Source organism: Sander lucioperca, chromosome 1, assembly GCF_008315115.2.
Source record: "Sander lucioperca isolate FBNREF2018 chromosome 1, SLUC_FBN_1.2, whole genome shotgun sequence".
Taxonomy (NCBI): domain Eukaryota; kingdom Metazoa; phylum Chordata; class Actinopteri; order Perciformes; family Percidae; genus Sander; species Sander lucioperca.
The window spans coordinates 36,380,118-36,400,795 of record NC_050173.1 but is presented as its reverse complement, the minus strand read 5'-3'; the positions used below and the strand labels follow the sequence as shown (position 1 = coordinate 36,400,795).

The 20,678-nt window shown below is 40.3% G+C and overlaps 1 protein-coding gene across 2 annotated transcripts in view; it reads right to left on the bottom strand.

Annotated features, from left to right (window-relative positions):
* atrx (ATRX chromatin remodeler) overlaps positions 1–17,348 on the bottom strand; it is a 44,626-nt gene extending 27,278 nt beyond the window's left edge. Inside the window, exons 1-16 of one of the 2 annotated variants that reach the window (XM_031319546.2) lie at positions 17,100–17,302; positions 15,325–15,456; positions 14,322–14,383; positions 14,166–14,215; positions 13,927–14,048; positions 13,750–13,830; positions 11,525–11,634; positions 11,338–11,405; positions 4,944–7,027; positions 3,698–3,770; positions 2,858–3,012; positions 2,626–2,775; positions 2,387–2,504; positions 2,179–2,278; positions 1,720–1,893; positions 21–162 (exon numbers count right to left, since the gene is read on the bottom strand). In XM_031319546.2, coding sequence (XP_031175406.1) covers positions 21–162; positions 1,720–1,893; positions 2,179–2,278; positions 2,387–2,504; positions 2,626–2,775; positions 2,858–3,012; positions 3,698–3,770; positions 4,944–7,027; positions 11,338–11,405; positions 11,525–11,634; positions 13,750–13,830; positions 13,927–14,048; positions 14,166–14,215; positions 14,322–14,383; positions 15,325–15,331 — 3,496 coding nt within the window. In that variant the 5' untranslated portion in view covers positions 15,332–15,456; positions 17,100–17,302. Of the gene's footprint in view, positions 1–20; positions 163–1,719; positions 1,894–2,178; positions 2,279–2,386; positions 2,505–2,625; positions 2,776–2,857; positions 3,013–3,697; positions 3,771–4,943; positions 7,028–11,337; positions 11,406–11,524; positions 11,635–13,749; positions 13,831–13,926; positions 14,049–14,165; positions 14,216–14,321; positions 14,384–15,324; positions 15,457–17,099 lie in introns of both variants that reach the window. The other variant, XM_031319547.2, reaches the window with a different exon arrangement.
* Between the last annotated feature and the right edge of the window lie 3,330 nt (positions 17,349–20,678).

Here is a 20,678-nt window from a genome sequence, read left to right as displayed (position 1 = left end):
CAAATTCACTTTGTCCTTACCGTCAACCTGGTGAGGTTTGAGCTTTGTGACAAGGTTCCTGTGCACCTGCACCAGCGGCTCCTTGGTCTCTTCATCCTCGTCTAGCACCAGCTTGGTGGTGATGGGACAGTTCATCTGGGAAGACTCCTCCACTACAATCGTCTGAAGAAGGATCAGAGATAGAGAGGGGTCACACAAACATACGTCAGTTTAATAAAAAAGAAAAAAATGAATCAGATATTACCTAAAGAGAAATATCTTTTACAACTTTTCAAAAAGTGTAATTCTGCAAGTGTGTCAAAAAGTTCATCCCATCTACTATATACAAGATATACTGTATTAGTTAAACTCTAATGAACACGAAAGCAGACTTAGTTTTAAATTGATAAAATTTAAATGTAATCGTTTAAAGCACAACTACAACGCAGGTATGTTAAGTGACTGTGTATTTAATGCAAGCAAGCTAGTACTATAATAGCACTACTAGTACCACTATTATACACAAAAATAAACAGCAAACAGGACACAGTATTTTGATGAAATTCTACTTCAAATGCATGGTTTCCGACAACCATTTCTTGTGGTAAAGAACGTGTAGGTACCATAATTGTTGCAATTTCAACAACAACAAAAAAAGCACCATTTACCACGTTTAAATGGCCACGTCTGGCCTATGACTAAAACATTTGGATTTAAGATGAAGAAACCCTAATGAGAATAATGGCTTTTTTCCATTACATGGTACCTGCTTGACTCGCCTTTTTGGGGTTTTCCATTATGAAAAAAAAGTCCCTGGTACCTGCCGACTTTTTTTAGTACCATCTCCGTCGATGTTCCAAGCGAGCTGAGGCGATACCAAAAGGTGACGTGAAAACCTGCAGACTACTGATTGGTCGGAGAGAATCGTCACTAATCACTGCGTCATCATTGCTAGCGACAGACGGGAATGTCCTAACCCGCCATTTTTAAATAGTTTAGCCAGCGGTGTTTTTTTTTTTTTGCTGCCTCCAGTTTCTTTTGAAACAGCCACATGCCGAGAATCAAAAACAACCCACCATCGACGTTCTCTGTGTGTGTCACGTTAGGTCACGGCAGTTTCCTGCGGCGTCGCTATGACGACCAGCCACGCTCGCCTCACGCATGAGGCGGTACTAAATCTGCAATGGAAAAAGGAGGACGGGGCACCGCGGCCGAGTCGAGCCGAGCCTAGCTGGTACTAGCAGTGGGTACGCGCCTTAATGGCTGGTCTTCTAATTTACAAAAATAATCCAAATATGTTATGCACTTTATCCCAACTACTGGCAAACGCATAAAAAGGTACCGATTAATCATGTTGTTTACAGCAGTGCCAAGCTTATCTAGGGCTGTCATGCAGACAGTGGTATCTAATCAGACTTATGCAACTCCTTCTGTTTCTCACATTTCGATGAGCACATTTTGGAGTTTAATTACTTTAAGCAAAGTGGACTCTCCAACTGTTTGATTTGACAGAGTGAGCGATGAGCAGCAGGCTGGACTGTTATCAGTCTGCCTAACTCACAGTGGTTATGTGTCATCCACTTGAGTCCATTATTTGCTTTGGTATCATAACAGCACTGCTCAGCCAGTCCTTAACTCCTCTTACAACTGGGGAAAATCCTCAAAATTGTATCTCAGCATTGGTGTTGGGAATGTAACAGCTCAGGGCTTTAGATTAACAGCAGAACATTCCATTTTTACCTCTCGAAGTTTCTGCCTGAGTGCCTCTCTCTCAGCTATTCGTTTCCTCCTCTCCTCTTCTTCTTTTAGAGCATCTCTCGTCTCTGTCCGCAGCTTGTCGTCCTTCAGGATTTTGCGGATCTTTTTGCGTTGTTTGCGTTCTTCTCCATCTGGGTCATCATCATCCTCTCCACTCTGTGAAAATGAACATTAAGTTCAGCCCTCTCATCTTCAGCCCTTAGGAAATAAATTCACTGCCTATGATCAGTAGCCGAGCAACCCTATGATTAATTTGTGCCCTCAACAATCCTCACAACATGCTCCAGGGGTAACTTCAAATAACATTTTATATTTCATGCATGACTTGACTAGTAAACGTTGTGTGGGTCCATCTCCTCCACCTGGCAAAACCTGCCATAGAAAAAAAAAAAAATAAAAAACAGTTGAAGACTACGACCAAGTGCTCTGCATTTTAAGCACCTTCTCATTGCTGGAAGAGGAATCCTGAACTTTGATCCTGCGTCGCTTCTTCTTCTGCTTGTAACTTCTCGGTTTCTCCTGGTCCTTCTTCTTTGCAGATCTTGAGACACAAAACAGGATCCCATCAAAGCAAGAGCAGTAGGAGATCAATCCAGTTACAGTGGCAGGAATACATTACTATTGATAGGGTTAAGTTCTCTCTTCTCACCTGGTCTTTCGGCGCTTTCCCTCGTTCTCTGATTCACTAAGCTCCTCGCTTATCCCCGACTCTTCACTGGACTCTTCTGACTTCTCAAAGTCTGAGTCTGAAGAGTCATCACTGCCCACTGAGACAGACAAACAAAAGACAAAGTAACAAAAGTCACTTGCCGGCATTACAATTCCATTTACAATATTTGCACTCATATTGTTAGACATCACACACAAATGAAAAGATTCTAAATGAACCTTTCTTCTTCTTGTTCTTCTTCTCTTTACTGGCAGCTTGCTCCTCTCCTGATTCACCCTCACTCAGCGAGAGTTTATGACGAAGCAATTTGTGGCGTCTGCCGCGTTTCTTCACTTCAACATCAGAGCTAGAGTCTTCTGAATCCTTGTCTTCAAAGAGAGAAACAACTAGTTTGAGATGATACACAATAACATAGGCTTATTTGAAAGCAACTAGGTATATGTATGTTACCTTGTTGCTCCTCTTCTTCATCTTCATCCTCATCCTCTTTTTTAACTTTCTTGGAGGACTTTTCGTCCTTATCTGCTCCATCATTATCAGAGGAGCTCTCTGCTCCAGAAGAGTAGTTGGATTTTATTTGGGCGAGAAGCATTTTCTTTGCAATCCTTCAGAAAAAAGTAAAGAAAGACACATGAACAGACAGACAAAATGGGAAGAAGGGGTCAATTATATCAAATACATAATAAAAATGAACTTCTACAGAATTACACAAAAGAATCTGTGAAACAGTCATATTACAAATAGTCAGTTATAAGCAAATAATTGATTATCCTTGATGAAAACATAATTGAAAATGGTATATTTAATAACAAGAAGGAAAAGTGCTTTTCTAAAATGTACTATTACTACACAGCAATTTAAAACTGGAATATTACAGGAATGTAATCTCAATTTCTCCTTGGATCTTGTAAATGGATTACGGATGAAACCACAGGCATGCCTATAGAAATACCATGACACTATGGCATTGCTATCAGCAAAAATACAGATTGACAGAGATACACCAGAGAGAAAAGCTTCGCAGAGGACAGGCTCTGAAGTATTTAAATGACAACACAACACTCTTCAGTAAGGACCCGGCTGCGAGCCTTCGCGCTGGGCTTGGTGAGTCAAGTATTGCAGTATGCCATCAGAGCTAAGCTAATATATTAAGTTAAACAGCTCTACCTGATGGACAATTCAAATCTTTACATTTGCTCTAAAAACAAGTAAACGTACAGTAAAGAAACTGCTTTCGTTGTGGACCTTGAATGCTGTAGACATAACTCTTGATATCTTGTTGTTTTGTACCTGTTTTCAGGATCATCATCGTCATCATCTTCACAAACCTGAGATACTTTTTCTTTATCGCCCTCTTCATCTCCTACACAACACAATAGCACACGCTGTTAATGGAAGAGCACATAAGTCATTGAAGGAATAATTTGACATTTTGCAAAATGTGTTCAGCAAATGACAGAACATGTTCATTATAGGGGTGGGACTCACCAGAGGCCTCACAATACAATATCATCACGATACGATATTATTGCGATTTTAAACATATTGCAATATTCTGCGATATATTGCAATTTATTACCTTTTTTCCAACTTCAAATTTTTCCCAATTTCAAATTATGTCCCCAAAAGGGAACTTTGTCAACATCTGTTTTATCTAAAAATATAAATTTCTCCGTTGGTTAATCTCACTTCAATTTTATTGCTGCAAAATGGGATTGTCAAGCAGACAAACTGACGAACACATACACTATCAGTCAAAAGTTTGGGGTCACTTAGAAATTTCCATTCCACTCCATTATAGACAGAATACCAGCTGAGATCAGTTGCATTGTTTTTTTAACCAGGGCAGCAGTTTTCAGATTACATTATGTGCTTACATAATTGCAAAAGGGTTCTCCAATGTTTTCTCAGTTAGCCTTTTAAAATGATATCAGATTAGTAAACAGAATGTGCCTTTGGAACATTGGATGGATGGTTGCTGATAATGGGCAATGTAGATATTGCATTAAAGATCAGCCACTTCTTCAAACAACAGTCGAGAACCCTTTTTGCAATTATGTAAGAACGTAATGTAATCTGAAAACTGCTGCCCTGATTAAAAAAAACAATGCAACTGATCTCAGCTGGTATAGTCTGTAATGGAGTGGAACAGAAATTTCTAAGTGACCCCAAACTTTTGACCGGTAGTGTATATAATAAAAGAATGACACTTGGTGTATGTGTATCGATACAGTATTGCCACGAAAAATATTGCGATACTATGCTGTATTGATATTTTCCCCCCACCCCTAGTTCATTAGAGGTGCTGGTAGGCATATTTTGTTACATTTGGACAAAGCCAGGCTAGCTTTATGCTAAGCTAAGCGCCTGCCGGCTCCAGCTTCATATATTTTTTATTTTATATAACATGAGTGGTATCAATCTAATAACATAACTCAGCAAGAAAGCGATTAAACGTAGTTCCCAACATGTTGAGCCTTTTCTTATAACTCATGGACACTGATCTGAGCACCACTTCTCTTCTAGACCAAATTACCTGAGGATTGATGGAAAGGTCCACTTCCTCCGACCACATTATCATCCACAATGGGTTTGATCTTTTGCTCGTCGCTGTCCTCTCCGGAGTCACCTTCAGCCGGCTGCTCCTCCTCATCCTCACTGGAGGATGACTGCAGCTTGGAGGCGGCTTTGGGGCTCCTTCCCTTGCGCTTGTTTTCATAAGACCTTCTCCCCCTGGTTGCTTTTCTCTCAGGTGAGTTTCTGTCTTCCTCTTTTGCTTCATCTTGTTTCTTCACACGGCTAGATCTCCTCTTCGCTGTGGCCGCTTTACTCTTTGTCTCCTTCTCCTGGTCAGAGTCGGAGTTGGTGGAGTCTGAGCCATTCTGTTTCTTCTTCTTCTTCTTCTTGGACGTCTTTTTACTTTTGTTCTCCAAGTCTGAATCAGAGCTTTCAGATTTCCTTTTGCGTTTGGACGCTTTGTCTGTATCCTTTGTGGATGTGTTGTTTAGTTTGAATAAACACTTTTTAGCACTTGTGGTCCCCTGTTCCTCATCTGTGCTGTGGCCTGCTGCAGCTTTCTCCAGCAGTATGTTAGGAACTTCGTCCGAGTCAGAATCCACCGTCTTTTTCTCTGAATCTTTGGCCTCCTCCCCATCCTCTTTTTTGGCATAACTGGATTTCTTGGAAGATTTGGCCCTGACCTTATCTTCCTCGGACTCTGACTCCGAGGAGTCTTCCTTGCCCTTTTTCTCAGCCTGCTTTCTCAAGGGAGTGGTCTTCAGTCTACTAGAGCGTCGGCTTGGTGGTGGGCTGTGTGTCCCATCTACTGCATCAGAAGCATCGTCTTTCCCCTTCTCACATTTTTCTTCACAATTTTTTTGCATCTCTCCGTCTTTTTCTTTGTTTTTGGACCTAGAGGACCTGGACCCACGTGTCGTCACGACTGGTACAGGAGTCAGTTTGACTATGAGGTTCTTCACCTTGGGCTGGGTGGGTTGAGAGGCTGTTGAGTTTCCATTTGACTTTGTATCAGCGCCTGTAACCAAATTGGTGTCAGTCTGTGAAAGCATGGTGGAATCCGCAAGACTCTCCACCATCTGAAAAAGTTCTTCAGGAACCGAAGGAGGCACAGACATAATGTCTTGATCTAGGGACATTTCACCAGCTGACGCAAGCCCATCATCACATTCTTCCGTTTTGATTGTCTTTTTGGGTGAATCAGTTTTTGTTTGGTTGTCTTTCATTTCAGTCTCACCTGACACTTGATCATTGTTCACCTCCTGCTCATTAAGCGGCTCCTTGTCCGACTCGTCTGCTGCGTCAGCCTCCTCTTCTACGTCAGCCTCCTCTTCTACGTCAGCTTCCTCTTTTATGTCAGCCTCCTCGTCTACGTCAGCCTCCTCTGTTATATCAGCCTCCTGTTCTGCGTCAACATTCTCTTCTGTGTCGGCATCCTCTGCATCCGCCACATTATCCATGTGGTCGTTTTCCTCATGGGCTACAATATTTATGCTCTTTCTCACAATATGTTGCCCTTCGTTACCATTCTGCAACTCCATGTTTTTAAATTCAGGTCCCAACGCCTCCTCCAAAGCACTGTGGGCTTTCTTCAAATCAGCAAGCACAGCCTTGAAGGCTTTTAAATGCCGGTACCTGATAGACTTATCTCCCTGCTCCTCGGCTGCCTGCTGGATGAACTGGATGAATGTATTGTTCAGACCAGTTGTTGTTTCAACAAGCTTTTTTGCTTTCTTTATAAGTTCCTTGGGTACCTGCAGTTTTTTGTAAGAGAATGTCATGGTCCCTGAACCTTCGGTATGTTCTTTCCCATTGACAACTGCTTTGTGGTCTTTGACCGTTTTGTTCTTGTGTCTCTTGCTTTCACGTTCCTCGTTTTTTTCCGGTTTTCGTTGCTTGAGTTCTTGTTTTTCCATGATGCGGTGGCATTTGGAGACCAGATCCTGGAGGGGCTCTGACCTGCAGACATAGCAGTGCCACTTTGAGTTTTCATCAGTAATGACTGAAAGCTCCTTTCTGCCCAGGTTGCGCAGGATGCACTTCTTGCAGAAGGCGTTGTTGCAGTAGTCGCAGCAGATGAGCTTGCCCCCTTCAGCACACCACCTGGGGAGGAAAGGTTCAACTGAGATTTAGGGCATAAAGCAAATAAGTTCTTCTCTTATACTAATGTTTCCAAAATGATTGGCACTTGGCTAAAGGCTTGCCGCGGTAGTCTGTGTTACACGCTGGTCGGGTATACACCGATGACATTTCTTGCCCACCGCCCCCACCGTTGTTGTGCAGTTTCTATAGAAAGAAAACCCATTAAGTTTATTTCTGCTCATCAGTGGCCCAGTAAAAGTTTCTGCTCCGCTCAGCAGCCGTGTCGCAGCGAGTAGCAGGAGTCAGATCTATATACAGTCTATGGTTAACATGGGCATCGAGGAGGAAGCGGGCAGCACAACATCGGTGTATTTCCTGACTGTGGCATTCCTAATACTTTTCCTAATAGGACTGAGTCTTTATATGTCTAAAAACTTTAAAATCTATCAAAGATCGACTTGAAAGAAACAAAAGAACAATAGGGTCAGAAACACTTTTCCAATATTTAATTTATATGTTGCTCTCAAAGAGGAATTCAGATAAGTTAACTATGGCATACACACAAAAAAAAAAAAAAGGCTTTCGTTTGAATTCCGCGTAGGGATGTTACGAGACCCCAGTACTTTGGTACCAAGTCCAACATTCTGAAAACGTGAAGGTACTCCCTTTTCTTTTTTTTTTTCTTTTTAACATCTTTTAATATGAACAGTTATGGGAAGAGCAACCGTACAGAAATGGTTTTCTTTCACCTAAAACTATAACACTCATACAAAGTCTGACCTTATGGGCTTGACATACTCAGACCACTTTGTCCAGATTTTGTAAAACACGTCTCTGAGTCCTGAGAGTAAATTAAAGTTTTTCCATAATGTAGATTTCTTGGATTATGTTGATCCACTCTTCGATGGTCGGAAGGTCCGGATTTAACCATTTCCTGGTTATGGTTTTCTTACTCGCTGCCAGTAATGTCCAAAGCAACCTCTTGTCCTTATTTCTCCAGTTATTAACATCCAAGTTGCCCAAATACACATTTTTGAAAATTGAAACTACCAAATGTATGATTAATATGTTCACATATTTGTGACCAATAAGGGCTTAGCAATGGGCAGTCCCAGAAAATGTGGAAATGATTGGCTCCTGAGAACCCACAGAGCCTCCAGCATGAGTCTCCACTACCCTCGTGTCTCTTTTGAATAGGTGTGATAAAAAACCTGATTATATTCTTCCAACAAACTCTCGCTAGGTGTTTGAGCCAGTAGTACTCCATTGTACTCTACATATATTCACCCAACTTTCATTTGAAATTTGTAAATTACCTTCCATTTCCCATCTCCTCTTAATGTACTCTGTGTTAGGTCTTTTGCCTTTCTGAATGGCTTTGTATAACTTAGAAACTAATTTTTTTAGAGAAAATGATGTAATTAATGCTAAGAAAGTCTGTAGGAACCCCACGTTGCACTTTTCCAGTGTTATTTTTATATTTTGATCAAAACAATGCCTAACCTGTAAATATCTATAGAAATCGTCTTGACCTAAACCATATTTGTTCTGTAAGAATTCGAAACTCATAAATGCTCCCTTGTGCATAAAAGAGTAATAGGTTGTAATTCCTTTTGAGAACAAACCTTTAAATCTTCCATCAATTGAATCCACCCTAGCGTGTAAACTCAAAAATGGGATATTGTTCCACCTTTGTAAATCTGATCTTATTTTTGAGATTAAAGGCCCATAATTAGCATCGAACATTCCAGACGGATCTTCTGTCAGAACAGCTCCCAAATATTTAATGCTATCCGATTCCCATTTCCATTTATATGTGTTTTTGATCTTTATAGGCGGATTGTAATTCAGCCTTAGAACCTGAGTTTTAGTAATATTGATTTTATAGCCCGAAAAAGAGCCATATTCCTCCAGCATTTTCATTAATTTAGGAAGTGACTGAGTGGGGTCCGTCAAAAATATTAATATGTCATCAGCAAATAGAGCTAATCTTTGTTCCCCAGATTTTAAAGTGACCCCTTGAATTTCTGTGCTCTGCCTAATCCACTGAGCTAAGGGCTCAATAAATAAAGAGAAAAGTAGTGCCGATGCTCCACAGCCCTGACGGGTTCCTCTTTCTAATTTAATAGGTTTGGATAAGTCCAAGGTACTCCCTTTTCTACAGTACCATAGGTTAGAGCTGTAATCGGGCCTTAAAAGTTTGGCCCGACAAGGCCCGAGCCCGACAGAATTCGGCCCGAGCCCGACAAGTACATTTTGATTAACAGATTTTTAAAAGCCCAAACCCGTTTACAGCCCGACTGTACAAAAGGCCGTCTATCAGCAGTGATTAGAGTGCATGTCGGAAAATAGCGCGGACACGCTCTTCACGCCGCGAGCGGGCACACGCACCACTCGGCGGAAAAGAGAGAGAAAGAAAAAAAGAGACTGCGCCACACGCACACAGCTCTTTTGTCTTCCGTCAAGAATGAGTAATTTATACATTTTTTAACATAATTTATTCATGACTAACGGAGGCTATAGGCCACATGGAAGTTGGAACAAAGAAATAAAATAAGCCCTCCAGAAGCCAGCCTCTGTTTCACCTCCTCAGCATCCATTTTCACGCTAATCGAAATGCTTCACCTGACCGCTCGTTTACTGCGCAACTCGGAGCGCAAGCTCGAGCCCGGCCCGAGCCCGTGTAACATGATAGAAATGAAGACCGAACCCGACCAAACCCGTCGGGTCCCGTCGGGTTCGGGCAAAGATTTTCAGCTCTACCGTAGGTACCGGGGGACGCAATTCTACCGGACCTGATAGTGTTCTAGTCTGCCACTAAAAGCTGGAGAAGAAGAAGAACGCCCCACCAGCAGAGGAAAATCATCTCCATGACCGACTCTGGCTTTACCGTATTTATTTTAGCGCATGAACGTTTCGCCTTAAAACGGTCAAGCACCTACATATCTTGATGATGATATCTTAGTACCTTATTGTCCCACTAGAGCACTACGCTCCCAGAATTCAGAGCTTCTCGTGGTTCCTAGAGTCTCTAAAAGTAGAGAACCTTAACCTGCCTCTCTTAGTTATGCTATTATAGTTCTAGACTACGGGGAAAGTTCCTTCCTTCCTGTGACACACTGAGCTGCTCTCTCCTCTCTCTTTCCATTTGTTTCCATTTGTGTGCATCCTTGCCCCAGAAATGCTTGTTACTAACCTAGCTGTGGGGAATTTACTCCCCGGAGTCCTTATGTTTCTTTTCCCGCCCAGAATATTCCCTTGTATTAGGGTGGCACCACGATCTTGGTTGGAGCTGTCACTGTGGTCCAACGCTCTGCAATGCCCTGCAGTGTCCGGCGATGCTCTGCAGTGTCCGGCTACGTCTGGCTGCGTCCTGCCAAGTGTCTACGTCTTGCTATGTCCACCCATGCTATGCTGTGCCACGCTACATCCTGTAACGCCCTTCAGTGCCCTGTTATGACATGAACTACTACGACTACCATTTGCAGTCACTGTTCCATTATATTTGTGACTACTATTGCTACTGTTCATCACACCCCCAACCGGCATCGTCAGACACTGCATACCAAGAGCCTGGGTCTGTCCGAGGTTTCTTCCTAAAAGGGAGTTTTTCCTCGCCACTGTCGCATTAGCCACTGCTAATGCTTGCTCTTGGGGGAATTACTGTAATTGTTGGGTCTTTGTAAATTGTAGAGTGTGGTCTAGACCTACTCTATCTGTAAAGTGTCTCGAGATAACTCTTGTTATGATTTGATACTATAAATAAAATTTAATTTAATTAAAAAAGGTCAGCAGCAACTAGGTCAAAGTAGAACATTTTTTTAACAAATCCGAGCGGTGCGCGACGCCAGGGGTAGCGCTGTGCCTAGTTGGGCGGAACAACTCTACCCATAGGAAAACAATGGAACGGCCCGCTCAGATCGCTTTTATCCTGCACAAAGAGCATGTCTGGCAGACACACAGCTGCCAGCATCACAGGTGGATGCGGTGGAGACAGGCTCAGATATACACGCCACGGACTACTGTGGACTTTTGTCGGTCACCCAAGCAGTTCCAGGAAAGTGGCTGCACGTGTCCATGACAATGCACGGAACATCGTGGCTGCACGACCAGTACAAGTCTTCAGCTGTCCACTGAACGCGGAAAGTATGTCTGAGTCTCCCGGACGGGTGAACTGGGACCCCGTTGCCTGCTTGTCGTTTAATGGTTAATGATCAGTTAACGAGGGTCGGCTATCGGTCAGAAAAATAACTGTAAATTAGCATTCCTAATTGTGCATTTTCTTCATTTGACAAATACATGTTTTGTTGTTCTTGTGTAAACTGCCTTACCTGCACTGCTCATCCATCCCATCAGAGTCTCTATTGATGTCATCACTTGTGTAATACTTGTAGCATGACTTGAGGAATAGGAAATAATGTGATCAAACATCAATAATAGAAAGACTGAAAAATATCAGTGTGGAACTTCCATATAAATGAATGAAAAAATGTGAAATGTATTTTTGAACTCTCCTACCTTGCAGATAAGTACTTTGAGTGCAGGATGTTCATACACAGAGTTCCGCTGAAACTGGTTTACTTGTTTTCCACAGGCAGTGCAGCTTACTTTCTTCTGCAGGGTATCATCTGTGATAAAGAGAAAAGAAATTATTATTTGTCACTTTCATCCATTCACTTTTTTCTCTCATTAAATGATACTTTCAGAGTATCAAAAACACCCCATGCATGTTCTCTTGTTAACATTAAAAGGTAGGGTTAGAATTTTTTTTCCCCCAATATTCACTTTTTAATATATTTTTTGAAATGGTCTTTACACCCCGACAGCTGTAAATAGCTTATGGGCTCTGGAAAAGGAGTGAAAAAGATCCATCATCTGTAGCTGCTGTAATCCTGTAAAAACTTTGACCAATCAAACCGAACGGCCCGCTCGGTTTGATTGGTTTAAGAACAAATGAAATGCCTTCTTGCCCCGCTGCGCGTACTCTACCCCTCCTGTGAACGAGCCAGAGCTCAGTGCGCGTCAATGTCACCAGAGTTACTGCAAGTCTACTGCAGAATGAGAGAAAACCCACCCACTGAGAAAACTCAGCAAAAGTTGCTGCTGCCTCGCTTACTTGCAACCACCTGCCCTGCTAAAAAGGCAAAGAAAAGAGGCTGAAGCTGAAAAAGAGGAGACTAAAAGGGGCCGCAGATACAGAAGACAAACTAGAGTAAACATTGACATAGTTATTCAGCAAAGCTGAGGGAGCTGCAAGGGAAAGTGAAGCCTTGGTTGCTGTCATTCTGTTAGACAGGTACGTTATGTTTTTGTTTTGTTAGGCAAGTTGGTAGTCTAAAGAGGGAGGTATAATCTGTCCCCAAAAACACACATTTTTATTGGGAGGGGTGATTTGTTGTTTTCAGGAAATTTCTAGCCAACGACGTTAGCTATTTATGTTGCGTTAGTCATAGTAGCCGATTGCTAAAGTTAGCTTCCCTGTCGATCTAGGCTACTAGTAAGCTACACTAGCTAAAATTTTGTTTACATATTCTTATCTAACAAAACACTAATTTGTGTAATGTTATATGGTCGCCAGGGTCTGAACATGTGTCATTTACATATTGGCTTTTCACAAATGTGCTGATGCAGGGTCATTTTTCTTTTTGTAATTATTATTTTGTAGCTCTGACAAAGATCACTTGACGTCGACACCGTGGAAACACGGATTGATGAGATCACCTCTTCCTGCACTGTCAACTATTGTCTCACGTCCGTCTGACCGGTAGACCTGGGCAAAATATCGATATTATATCTAAACTAGATATCGTCTTAGATTTTGGATATCGTAATATGGCGTAAGTGTTGTCTTTTCCTGGTTTTAAAGGCTGCATTACAGTAAAGTGATGTCATTTTCTGAACTTACCAGACTGTTGTTAACTGTTCTATTATTTTCCTTTACATACTTAGTCATTATATCCACATTACTGATGATTATTTATCAAAAATCTCATTGTGTAAATATGTTGTGAAAGCACCACTACACATTTACTACAATATTGTTGCGGTATCAATATCGAGGTATTTGGTAAAAAAATATTGTGATATTTGATTTTCTCCATATCGCCCAGCTCTACTGACCAGTGAGTAACATTAGGCCTATAGCTTGATGCAGAAGTGAATTGTTTTCTTTGATGGGCAATATATACACAATGAGTTATCAATGATATTGGTACTAAATATCTGCGCCAGAGAAATGTAACGGTACTGTTGTTCATTGTGGGCGTCTTTCTATATTCTCTCTCAAGGACAATCACTGCCAGAGTAGTTTGCCACAGCTGATGATACTGCCACATGCAGAGCCAGACCTGTCTGCTAACACTGGAGCCCTTTACAAACTTTTGATTCCTATATGATATTTATTATTGTTTATATGAAAAATAGATAAGGGTACTTTGTACAGTAAATTCCTCCTGGGAATAAATAGTTGATAGACAATAGAACTGTGTAGTTGTATGTAAAATAAAGGCGTTTTGATCAGTGAAAATGCAGTCCTTTCTCCACTCTGCTCTGAAACAGAAGCAGAGCGGCACCTCGCTTTGAAGTGGTGCTTGTGCACGTCTGTGTGTGGGGGGAGCGCTGAGGACAGGGGGAGGGGTTAGACTGAGCCCAGAGGAGATGCTACTTTTAATCCCGCTAGCTTCATAACCTTACCAACACAGCCTTCAACATACCCAAAATACCAAATAATACAATTAAGTTACCTGTATGTTTCTGTTTAAAATCCACTCTCAGCTTCATGGCGCCTTTATTTTCATTCCCAGATGGCCTCATCACTAAAGTGCCTATTCAGAGGGGGAAAAACAAAAAAAGTCCCAAACCTGCATCCTATTCAGCATCAACTATATCTTGATCAAGACCAACAAGTACATAGTTCACACCTTTAGATACACTGCTTGTGTTGTTGTCTGAAGGGTTGTCAGAAGTGGCCCCTTCATTTTCACTCTCGACTGAGGCATCCGATTCATTCAGTTCAGTGTGCTTAGCTACAGTGGCAGGCTTCCTAAAATGAGTTAGCACATAGCTATAATATTTCAACCTGTGTCTGTGAGAACTCTTTTGAAAACATGGAACTGCAAACAAAACAATAACAGCCACATCATAAAAAATTGTTCCTCACCTCTTGTTGCGAGAAGAGGAAGGCTTCATAGTTTCTGTTGAGCTACCAGGCTGACAAGAATACAAACTTTGAATAGCTTGACAATTGAAGAATTTCAGTATCATAAACATAGGTCAAAACACATTTTTTTGACTGCCCAAGAGGCTGCGTACTTACCTCCTCTGCTTTTTCTGACATTTGGTCTAGGTGTGATTCAGAAGAAGCCAGACTCATTTTACCTGGAGAGACATAGGAAGATTTGTTTGCCTATGAACACACTGGTAAATTAAGATGCTGTACAATGTTATATCTGAATTAGGGCTGGTTGGTATATTGATTTTTTTAAAAAGGTATATCAATATATTTTCAAACGACATATGGAATAAGACAACACAGTTTATATCGACATAGCTTCTGTAAAGCCATGCTTGTGTTTGCATCTCTCCTCTCACACTCTCCACGCAACCCCGCCCCCACTCGCTCGCTCTCCTGCACAGGGTTTCTGCAGGTTTCAACAAGTCAAATTTAAGACTTTTTAAGACATTTATGAATTAAATTTAAGACCAATATCACAACATTAAAGTACAATGAAATGCAGAGTCGCAAAAGTACTTGCAAAGGGAATAAATGTATTCAAATTGAATAAAAAGCGACAAGGAGTAATAATAATCTATACATATACAGAAAATTATATTTGGACTATCGAAAGAAAGAACTATAACACCACGGGGGGGAAAAAAATGTCAATGAGCATTAGAGGTAGCGTTACATGGACGTAGAAAAATTTAATTGAAATTATTTAAGACCTAGAACACAATACTTTACTAATTTAAGACTTTTTAAGGCCTACAATTTTGAAATTCTGCAACATGCTGGAAGACACCGCGCCACATTTTCCTACAGTTTAAATTGTTTTTTGCACAGCTGTTTATTTTGTTATGGAGGAGAGGATACTCTGTAACTGTACCAGTGTTTCTGCTGGTAATGCTCTGTTGTGGCGGCCGCAGAGGCAAAAAACACGTCGAAAAACACAGAAGAACAGTAGTTACTGTTACAACCTTAACTTCAGTTCTATGAGTAGAGCGAGTGAGACGGATATTCAATCAATTATGTTTTTGATTAATCTTTAGTCTTCTATCATGATATTGATATTTTGACCAGCCCTAGTGACGATACAGACCTTTCATACACGGGACGTATATAACGCAGGTGACCTGCCAATGTGAATTCAACCCGCACTAGACCTGTTCACGATGAGTCGGCCTTCACTCTGAGTAGAGAATCCAGTCTGCTGTGTAGTTCATACACTTCACTGACAAACCAGAGAATTGTACAGTAACAATCAGCTTCATAATCAAAGAAAGTTTTTGTAGCATACACTTCAGTCCATCACACGCTCACTCCTTCTACTTTTAATCAGTTATTGTTGTTGAAAACAACTGAAGGAGCAGAATTTTTTTATTTAATATAGGCTGTTTATTTTAGATACATTTTTCATTTACATCTGTTGCAGCTGTATATTTTCAAACAGGAAAGGAAACCCTGTCTTTGCATTTTATTTAGATCACAGTAAAAAAAAAAAAAATGCTTGTGACATGCGGCTTTGACAGCTGAACATTAAGCCCACTTTGTGGAAAATACCCAGATATATGGTGTATCGTCATTCAGCCGAAAAAAATACTTAATACAGTAAAGCACCGAACTGGCCAGAAAAACGTAACCGGAAATAAACAGCAGAGGATCCACCAATTTCATCTTCTCACTAACATTTTCAAATTCACATAGGCCTAACTATTTTTATATTTTCATTATACAAGACAATTGCATTGACAAAACATATGTGAACATATTCATATAATATGTTCAAGAAAGATAAGTAACTACAATTACAATTAACGTTACACATAATTATATTCCTTAGGGTTTTCTCCATGCAAGGTTTCAGACGATGTTTGGCTGTTGTTTTAAGTCTATAAGAGAGGGGGGGGGGGGGGGGGGGGGGGGGACAACAACTTCACTGACTACAGTAAATAAGTAATAACATTATTATATACTATTATATGGGCTAAGGTTTAACTTAATGGAGCATTTGTGTGATTATATATTCATAAATCTGGGCGCTACCTACGTTATTTTACGTGTATTGGTGTATTGGAGACAGAGGCACCACTGTTTATTGTGCCGTTTTTGCGTCATCATAATGTGCTGATTAGATCGCTACGAGCTGTGTTGAGCTATCGCTCAGTACTTTCAGCAGCACCTAGGCCTAAAATGTATCCAAAATACTGTCAGAAAAAGGAGCCAACTCGCGTACCAAGCAGCGTACGCTCCTGCATTGTTAGGTCTGTGATGATTCTATCTCAACGCAGCCATTCCATGTTTTGACAACACAGGAACTACTTACTATCACGGATGCCAATTTAGGCTCGCTAACAATAGCAGGTTTAGCCGTCGCCGTTAATGCAGAACTACTTATTTTCACTGCCCCAAGTTGCCCTGGCACGTTGCAATCTCGGCAGTGCATAAAAGGTCCAATGCATGGGCATGCACCGAAAAATGCACGCGCAGGAGGCCTTCCCTCCTTCTGACGACACCATGGCACGAACCAGGGCGCTAACCGCATCCTGGCACTAACGTTACCTAGTAGCATCCAAAGTAGCATTGTAACGTTTAGTTAGCTACAATACAAACCAAGTAAAATAATATTGCACTTTTACAAACAAGCGCTTTTTAAATTTGAATTACTTTGATAAACATTCTGTATAACGCATATGCACATCTGAATCTGCGTGTGTACACATTTCAACATTGCCGGCTGCGCAGCTGATAGCTATAACTCAGCTAGCCTAGCTTGCTAACTAACGTTAGCAATAGGCAATTTTGGCCCGGCTCGCCGTTACAGTAATCATTGCAGAATTGACTTGTCTTAACAAACAAGCTAAACAGTGTTCCTACCTGCTTTGCATCGTCGTCATTTCTTGACAGACAGAGACACGTTCCGTTTTTGTTACAGGTTACCCTGTTCAATCCAATTGCAGATTTTCGATGGCGGGGAAACAAGTATAGCCTCAGAATACAGAAACAACTCCGGTCAGGGGAGACAAAGCAAGGGGACCATCTTGCCGGATGGCTGTGGACGCAGCAAAATGGCGCATCTAGCCTAAATCCTGTGAGCTTTCCCATTGGCTGACCGTCTCAGGCGCTCTCCCGCTCTGAGTGGCCCAGGCTCAGCGGAGCTTATTGATTCGTTAAGCCGAGGAGGGAATGATTTTCTCTCTAGGAAGTGACTGCTGGCTCTTAATACATCCATGACTGTAGTTCTCTAAATACATCCATGTGTATTTCCAATTCATTCGTTGATACAGAAAGGCGCGCTGTTTAGCTTCTCTCATCCAAGCTCTAAAACATTATCTAAACAAAATGTCTCTGTTTCTTAAAGTATAGTTGGGCAGTCGCAGCTTCAGTAAACTTTCTCAACGTGATGTAGCAATATTGATAGATTTATAAAAAAAAAATATATATATATATATATATATATATATATATATATATATATATATATATATATATATATATATATATATATATATATATAAGAAGAAAAAAAAACATTAATAATTAGTGGTGGAAGAAGTGTTCAAATAATTTAAAGTACGAACACACCATTGTAAAGAAAAAATAATTAATTAATTTAAAAATCAGATTTATTGCCAAAGTAAGTTTTCACTTGCAAGGAATTTCCCTTGGTGTGTTTGTGCATACAATAAACATATTAAAAAGGAAATAATCAATGAAGCAAAGCAGAACATAAATAGGCCTATAGAATAAAAATATTACAATATAAAATATCTAAAAGACACAATAACAGCTGTTTTAGAAAGGAAAAGAAGGCTGTACTGTTTTGTGCAGGGTGTGCAAAAATATTGCTGATGTGCAAAAGTTCACAGTATATATATATATATATATATATATATATATATATATATATATATATATATATATATATATATATATATATATAATACGCAATGGTCAGGGATATCGATGTGCGTTATTGTCCGTGTCATCAGGGGTCCCGGGCCTTATTGATGGGGCTCACTGCAGTCGGCAAGAAAGTGTTTTTGTGACATGAAGTTATGGTCCCTCTTGCCAGAGGGGAAAAGTTATTTCAAAAAGTGTGTCCAGGGTGGGAGGGGGCGGCCACAATCTTTCCTCTCAAGGTCCTGAAGGGCCGGCAGATTGCAGCCAATCACCTTGTCAGCGGAGCGAATGATATGCTGCAGTCTGCCCTTGTCCTTGTCAGGGGCAGCAGCGTACCAGATGGTGATGGAGGAGGAGGTGAGAATGGACTCGATGATGGCAGTGTAGAAGTGCACCATCATGGTCTTTGGTAGGATGACCTTCTGCAGCTGCCACAGGAAGAACATCTGAAGAACCGCTGTTGTGCCTTTTTGATGAGAGAGCTGATGTTTAGCTCCCACTTGAGGTGCTGGGAGATGATGGAGCCCAGGAAGTGGAAGGACAAGTCATCCAGTATTAAAGTATCAAAAGTAAAAGTACTCATTATGCAGAAAAATGGCCCTATGACTGATAGTAATTATTAGATTGTTAATACTTATGTATCAGTGTGTAAACAGCAGTGGTGGAAAGTAGTACATTTACTCAAATACTGTACTGAAGTATAATTTTGAGATAGGCTACTTTCACTTTACTTGAGTATTTCCGTTTTCTGCTACTTTATACTCCACTACATTTCAGAGTGCCTTGAACAGTTTTGTTTTTTTTATTGACCCAATGAGTTTAGAGGGGAAATGTCTCTTTTAGTGGAACTGCTAACAACTCGTGGTGGACATGACAAATGGCCTCAACCAAACACAGCTTTTTCGTAAGGAGTCACAAGCCAAAAAGTTTGGGAACCGGTTCAACTTGTTTATTTTATTTTTGTATTTCATTAGTTTATACATTTTTATGAACATTTGTATTCTAAAGTTTACCATTACAACTTTCTAATTGCAAAGAACATAATTATTTGGAGCATAGATAAACTGCACTGTGAAAGTTGTGAATAAGTTACAAATATCACCTAAAGGTGGAGCTCTTCTTCAAAGGTTGTCAGTGTATGCAGAGATGTGGAGATGTGAATGTGTTAGTATTCAAAGATATATGAACTCAAGTTCAGCTAAAACTTCCAGTCACTTTCCTACTCTGCAATCTTATCTTATTAACAATTAGTGTTCAAACTGAGCTGATTTGTCTAATGACCAGTTTTATCAGACAGTTAACTAAATATATTGCAATTTCAATTAACTACTCTTCAACTGGTCTGTCTTTAAAAAGTATTGGTATGATGCTGGCAGCCATCACCTGTAATAGTTTACTTAAATTATTTTATGTAATATTATCTTGATAAAGTAATCGTCTTTTTTTGTTACCTTACTGTTTCATTTGTTTTATTTCAATAATAACACAATTCTTCTGTATTTTAAGAATGACAGATGAGCAGGCGTAACTTAAACAGCTGTTTTTGGGGTCTTGTTACCCAGAGTAAAAAGGAAACGGAAGCTGGCAGGATAACTGTCATTCACATTTTCCTCTTCCTGATGTGTGGGAAAATACTAAAAGCTTGACTCAAACTATTTCCTTGTGCCTACTCACCACAGTCATTTTGACATGTTGGAACAGAAAAAGCACAGGTTTTTCTAAAAATATTAATGATAATGGCTGCCTGCAAGCTCACTGTCACACACTTTATCTCAAAATATTGACTTTGTATCTCAATATATTGACTTAGTATCCCGGAATATTGACTAAGAATCTCAAAGTAATGAGAAACTTTAAAATATTGATTTAGTATCTTAAAATATTGACTTAATATCTCAAAATATTGACATAGAATCTCAATATATTGACTTAGTATCACAGAACATTGACTAAGAATCATAAAGTAATGACAAACTTTAAAATATTGACTTAGTATCTTAAAATTTTGACTTAGTATCTAAATATAGACTTAGTATCTCAGAATATTGACTAAGAATCTCAAAGTAATGAGAAACTTTAATCATCATTTCCACCTGTGCTTTTCTGAGGCAACAAGTCAAGAAATGTCCAGAGTAACATCTCTGTTTCACAGCAGGCTGTTCAATTCAGCTGTAAGGACACAGCCATTATAAAATAGACTTGATTAAACTTGAATATAACAGCTGAAATAATAGTATTTGGTCAGATTTGGTTAGATGTTCTGTGCCATTTTCCTTACACATTAGGACAACCTTCGTAGGATGTTAACACAAGGTGATGACCAGCAAATGGCGAGAGCTTTGCTGATAAAGGATTAGCAGGTAATTGTTTAGTCATAGATAACTCTGTGCACCTAGTGGAAATTTGATAGTAAAACTGATACACATGGAACCTTATTTGGTGTCTTCCTCCTCTGACGTGTTTGTATACTGTGGTCTCAGAGTGTTAGAGTGTCAGCATGATGACAAGTATAAGTAGCAACAGTAGCATATGTAGGTTATTCAGCTATTCTGC